This window comes from Arachis duranensis, chromosome 7 (genome assembly GCF_000817695.3).
Source record: "Arachis duranensis cultivar V14167 chromosome 7, aradu.V14167.gnm2.J7QH, whole genome shotgun sequence".
NCBI lineage: Eukaryota > Viridiplantae > Streptophyta > Magnoliopsida > Fabales > Fabaceae > Arachis > Arachis duranensis.
The window spans coordinates 39,447,178-39,453,830 of NC_029778.3; the positions used below are offsets into that span (position 1 = coordinate 39,447,178).

Consider the following 6,653-nt stretch of genomic DNA (forward strand, 5'->3'; position numbering starts at 1 on the left):
TGCATGTTCAAAATTAATTTTTCCATACCTTATTTAACATGCATGTTATGTGTTTGTGAAAACGCCCATATGGCATTTTGCACTATTTTTTTTTAGATTTCTTTCAAACTACAACTATAAATGCTTGTTTTTCACAATATTCTTTTTATATTTTATTAATTAAATATAATTGTTATTACAAGAATATTGTTAGTTGGAAGGACTTGGTAATCTTACTTGGACATTGAATGCTTGATCTATGCTACTCGTGCCCTTGCCGGCATGCCAATAAACACTTGGCATTTAACTGTCATCACATGCACTTGTTTTATTTCCATTGTTGATTTGCCACATGTAGTCATGATCATGTGTTCACGTCATTATCCTTTCCTGTGCATTGATTACCACCTTTCCCATTCTTTTCCTTGCTATGACGCTTGAAATATTCATGTCCTTACTCGTTTCATTTCAGGATGGCCACCAAGAAAGGCAAGGAGAAAGCTACCCCTAAATCCACAGTAAGAAAATGAACAAAAAGAGAATTAGTGGCAGAGCCTTCTTCAACTGCAGTTAAGCCCTCAACAAAAAGAATTAAAAAGATTATAAAGGTCGATGAAAAGGAAAAAGCATTCCCAGCAAAGGACACTGCACGATTTCCCAATCGCTACTGTGAGCATATATTCCCCATTCTGGCAGCTCAGAATTACAACAACGAACACCTTCTTATCCTTCCACCTCGTATTGCCACATTTGTTGAGCCACAAATTGCACAAAGACATTGGGGATTCCTACAGAGATAGCCACGACAAGTTAATCTTTCTTGGGTAGTTGAGTTTTACTCCAACTTCCACCTGACGACCTTGCAGTCTGTTTATGTCTGTCAGAAGCGAATTCCCATTACAGAAGAAGTCATTCAGCGAGCCTTATATCTTCCCCCTGCTCCGGAAGGACCGGACGCTTTTCAAGAAGCCGCACTCAAGCACCAGGCGTACAAATTTGACTGGGAAGTTGTTCTCTGAGTTATCACACAACCTGGCAGCAAATGGATCTTCGGATACCATCGTTCCCGTCCTAAGGGAATCTCGGCTTCCGCACTCACCTTAGAGGCTCACGTATGGGCACAGATTATGTCCCATTACGTCTTTTCAAGCACTCATGAGTCCTCCTTCACCGCAAACATGGCCGTTCTACTATGGTGCATCCTCACAGACCAGCCTCTAAATCTACCAAGACACATCCGGAATGCTATGGGACACGTGCAAATTGCGGGCAACCTTCCTTTCCCCGCCTTGGTCTTAGATCTTGTCTCAGCAGCCGGAGTCTCTTACAGAGCTGGGAACACCAAAGCCATACTTCCACGGGATGATCAGTACGTCCCTAACGGGAGATATCTCAGGCCACCACATTCAAATACCTCAAAGAGCTACTCACAGGCAACCACAGACCTGACGAGGACCCAGGCACTCCGGACTCCACTTCCTTTACCAGCACAGGGAGCCATGACGGTCCCGACTGTGGAGATACTGCCACCAGCCCGCCCTTGTTCCTGACAGATGGCACTGAGTACGGTGCAAAGCCTTAAGTGTGGGGAAGTTGGTCAGTACCTGACTTCCGGAGGTAATTCTTTCCCCCTAACACTAACTTCTTTTTCTTTAGAATAGGATAGATTACATATTAGTAGGTTAATTGCATGCATGTTCTACCTGATTGAAAAGACAATAAGTTTCTTTTAAGACCATATATTTTTCAAAAATTTCACTAATTTAAATCAAAACATTTATGTTAAATTTGTTTGAAGTTGAAATTGGAATAGGATTTTTGAGTTAAAAGAACACACAACCTGTGAGACTTTGAGCCTAAATACATGGTTACACTATTTAGCCATAAACATTTTTTTCTCATGTGTTTGCTTTTCTATGATTGTAATCTGAATTTTGTTTTATCCTATATGTCCAATATTAATGTGTTATGTGCACGCATATGATTGAGGCCATTGTTTGTTTAGCTCACATATCCCAAATAAGCCAACCCTTTTAATTACCTTTGTTAACCACTTTGAGCCATTTTTAAGCCCATTTGTTCTATATTTTACCACATTACTAGCCTTAAGCGAAAAACAATTAAAAATTCCAATTGAATCTTTGGTTAGCTTAAGATAGAATTTGTGTGTTAAGTGAGTATGGGAAAATTGTGGGAATAAAGGGTAATAGAAAATATGTCATAATAGAATAAAGGGAATTTGGGTACCTATTCATGTGAAACCATAAAAGAAAAAATTACAAATCTATGTGCATTGATAAGCTATACAAAAAAAATTATTAAAAATTTTATTTTAGTGAATAAGGGGATAAAAATCACCCCAATGATAAGTCATAGTTTAATAATCAATGCACATGCGATATAAAATTAAAACAAAGGTTGATGCATGAGTATGGAATGTGAAAAGGAGATTTTGGGTAGCTAAGATGAATGTTGAAATTATATAGAGTATATGTATGTCAGGTAGGAGCTTAGGTTAATTAAAGATTCAATATATGAGCTCACTTAGCCATATGTATACCCTCACCTTACCTTAGCCCCATTACAACCATGAAAAGACCTCATGATGTTTGCATGGGCACTTTAAAATTGTTGATCGATTAGGTGAAAAACAAAATTTTTGAAAGCATGATTAGAGAAAGATAGAGTGATTACCCCATATACTAGAGATGATTAGAGTGCACACGCACCAACAGTAAGGGTTCAATGCTCAGTACTGTACTCCCTACTTTCACGAGCTATCTTCTTACAAATTTATTTGCTTTTACAATATTAATTGAATTAGTGAAATCTGCCCCATGTTTTGACTTAGAGAACTTATCTATTTTTTAATCATGTAGACAAAATCATATAGTTGCATTCATATGTATATAGGTTGCATTACATTACATGAGTCTTACATGTTCCTATTCATTCATATTTATCTCCTTCAACTTAGCATGAGGACATGCTAATGTTTAAGTGTGGAGAGGTTGATAAACCGCTATTTTATGATTCATATTGTATTTAATTGTGTGGTTTTATCAAGCCTTCACCCACTTATTCATGTGAATTGAATGTATTTTTAATCCTTCCTAAAAATATTCTATGATTGATAACTTGCTTCCTAAAGACCTTTTAGTTGTATATTTTTATCTTCCTTCGTATCATTCGATGTCGTGATCTGTGTGTTAAGTGTTTCAGGCTTCATAAGGCAGGAATAGCGTAAGGAATGAAGAGGAAGCATGCAAAAATGGAAGGAACACAAGGAATTGAGGAGATGACCAGCGAGAAGTCATGCGGTCGCATGGCTCACGCGACTACGCGAAATGGAAGAAATCACAGTGACGCGCTCGCGTGCCTGACGCGACCGCGCGGATTGGAAGCTGCACAAATGACGCGGATGCGTAGACGATGCGCATGCGTGGTACGAGAAACGCTGAGTGACATGAACGCGTGGACGACGCGGCTGCATGACGTGCGCGATTTGCAGAATTTCAGAAGTCGCTGACACAAATTCTGTGCCGTATTTTAACCCAGTTTTCGGCCCAGAAACACAGATTAGAGCCAGGGAACATGTAGAGACAAAACAACAATTCATTCCGCATAATTTCAAGTTTTTAGATATGAATTTACTCCTCTCCTAGGTTACTCACTTGAACATTCATAAATTAGGATTTTGAAGAATTTGGACTTTAGCTTTTGAGAAGAGTCTACCTCCGGTACTAGTCATTATAGCTTGTTATTTACTTTTCATTTACTCTTCCATATTCTGAATTTATCCAGAGTTGACATTGGATTATTTTTCATAGTTTCTTAATACAAGACTACATTTACTTTTAATTAATCTCTTTTATTATTATTTATTATGTTTTCTCCTATTTCCCCCATTGATTTTGTGAAGTCTATAATTATGATGAGTGAGTAGTCCCCCAACTTGATTGGGAGATGATTAAAAGGAGAACCTTGAGTTAGAATACTCAAGAGTTCAATTGTAATTGGTTCATTGTTGGTTGGCTTGTTAGTCACTAACTCTAATCCTTCCCAATGGAGAGTACTAGGACTTGTGAATAGAAGTTGACTTTTAATTTGACTTTCCTTCATACGTTGAGGATTAACTAAATGTAAACAATGACTAATTATTAATTGCTCTTGATAAAATTCTAACAAGGTCAGAACTTCCGATTAATCCTCTCCCAGTCAAGATTTTATTTAAATCATATAAATCCTCTAATTTAATTTTCTGTTCATCAAATTCAAAACCCCTTTTGAAAACCTCTAATTGATAAAATAGCACATCTTTCTGCAACTCGTTGGGAGACGACCTGAGACTCATACTCTTAGTATTTTATTTTTAAAATTTGTGACAACCCTTTTTTAAATTGACGAGTGGATTTTTGCCGGTTAAGAACTGTACTCACAATGCCATTTCTCTAATTAATTCTTAATCTGCCAATTTTCGCTCACGTTAATAAGCTGAAGGTTGCCTTGACCTAAGCTCCTATTGTGAGAGGGCCTGATTGGAGTAGGCCGTTCGAGATCATGTGCGACGCATCAAACTATGCGGTAGGAACGCCGCTGGCTCAGTGCAAAGGTAAAGACCCTTATATTATTACTTATGCCTCTAAGACTTTAGACGGTGTTCAGTCTAATTATACTACCACCGAAAAAGAGCTATTAGCTATTGTTTTTGCTCTGGATAAATTTAGAGCTTATTTACTTGGATCTAAGGTGGTAGTATATTCAGACCATGCAGCCTTAAAGTATTTGTTAGCTAAGAAAGAGTCAAAACCATGGTAAATTCATTGGATATTACTGCTGCAAGAATTTGATTTAGAAATCAGAGATAGGAGTGGTTCTCAAAACTTAGTGGTAGACCATTTGAGTCACCTAGAACATATTACAAATGACTTCACTCCTATTAATGATGCGTTTCCACTTGATAGCTTGCAAGCAATATCTGAGGTGGTCCCTTGGTATGCACCTGTAGCTAATTATTTGGTTAGTCGTACTTTTCCTCCTAATTTTACTAAGCAGTAGAGGGACAAGCTAAAAAGCGAGTCTAAATATTATATATGGGATGACCCATATTTATGGAGATGTGGTGATGACCAGATAATTAGAAGGTGTGTGCCACAATCAGAATTCCAGTCAATTTTAGAGACCTACCACTCTTCAGAAAGTGGTGGACACTTTGGTCCTCGAAGAACTGCTAGAAAAGTTTTAGACTGTGGATTCTGGTGGCCCACACTTTTTAAGGATGCTAGTATTTATTGTGACTCTTGTCCCCAATGTCAGAGATTTGGAAATATATCCAAGAGGGATGAGATGCCCCAACAACTTATATTGTTCTGTGAAATTTTTTACGTGTGGGGTATTGACTTTATGGGTCCATTTCCAAATTCTAATGGGTTCTTATACATTTTGTTAGCTGTCGATTATGTTTCTAAATGGGTGGAAGCAATTTCTACCCGTACTAATGATGCTAACACTACTGTTGTCTCATTTGTTCGAAATAATATTATCTGTCGCTTTGGATCACCGTGAACAATCGTGAGTGATCAAGACACTCTTTTGTAACAGGAGAATGACAAGTCTGTTGAAGAAGCAAGGCATCATTCACAAGGTGGTGACATCTTACCATCCCAAGACCAATGGGCAAGCCAAGGCGTCAAACAGGGAGATCAAGCGCATATTAGAGAAGATTGTGAAGCCTCACAAGAAGGACTGGAGTGCTCGATTGGCAGATGCGCTTTGAGCTTATAGGACTGCATACAAGACACACATCGGAATGAGTCCATTCCGCCTCGTCTACGAGAGGGCTTGTCATCTTTTAGTGGAGGTGGAACACAATGCATAATCGGCGGTGAAGGAATGCAACTTTAGATTAGGGAGAGCCAGCATTGAAAGGAAGCTGCTACTACAAGAATTAGAGTGCCTTCGACTGAAGGCATATGAGAACTCACGGCTCTACAAGGAAAAGGTGAAAGCGGTGCATGACAATAATATCAAGAGAAGAGAGTTTAGAGTTGGGGATCTGGTCCTTCTCTATAACTCAAGGCTGAGACTCATGCCAGCAAACTTGAGATCAAGGTGGGAAGGACCTTACATGGTGGAAAAGGTTGAGCTTTATGGCGTCTTCTATCTGAGTTATCCGTCAAGCCCCAACTTCTTCAAGGTGAATGGCCACCGCTTGAAGCAATACCATGGTGAGAAGTTGGAAAGAAACAAGGAGTTGGAGATCTTTCTCTTGAAAGATCCAGCACAAGAAGAGGACTAGGCTCATAGACCGTCCAACTTAAGGATGTTAAGAAAAGTGCTAGGTGGGAGGCAACCCACCATGGTATGATCTTCCCTTTTTATTGATTTCATTTCATTCATACTAGTATTATTTCTCAGTTTTTCATATTTATTTCTATTAAAAAAGGTGTATTTACGCGCAACCATCTATGACGCGTACGCGTCGTGTGTATGTACGCAAAAATAAAAATAGGCAGAGAGTTGCATTGGAACGGCGCAAGAACAGTGCCTCACGCATGAGCCAACCCACGCGTACGTGTGGGAGACGCCTACGCGTGGGTCAAAAATCGGCGTAAATTGCTGGTTTGGCCGAGAGTTATGCTGCCTTGGTGCTGGTGCTGTGCATTTAGCACGAC

General features: G+C 39.1%; 1 protein-coding gene across 1 annotated transcript; it reads left to right on the plus strand.

Annotated features, from left to right (window-relative positions):
* Positions 1 to 5,788: 5,788 nt before the first annotated feature.
* On the plus strand, positions 5,789 to 6,277 carry LOC127740537 (uncharacterized). Its single transcript, XM_052251570.1, has 2 exons — positions 5,789 to 5,822; positions 5,889 to 6,277. Exons 1-2 carry the CDS (start codon positions 5,789 to 5,791, stop codon positions 6,275 to 6,277), a joined length of 423 nt encoding a protein of 140 aa, XP_052107530.1.
* The last annotated feature ends 376 nt before the right edge of the window (positions 6,278 to 6,653 follow it).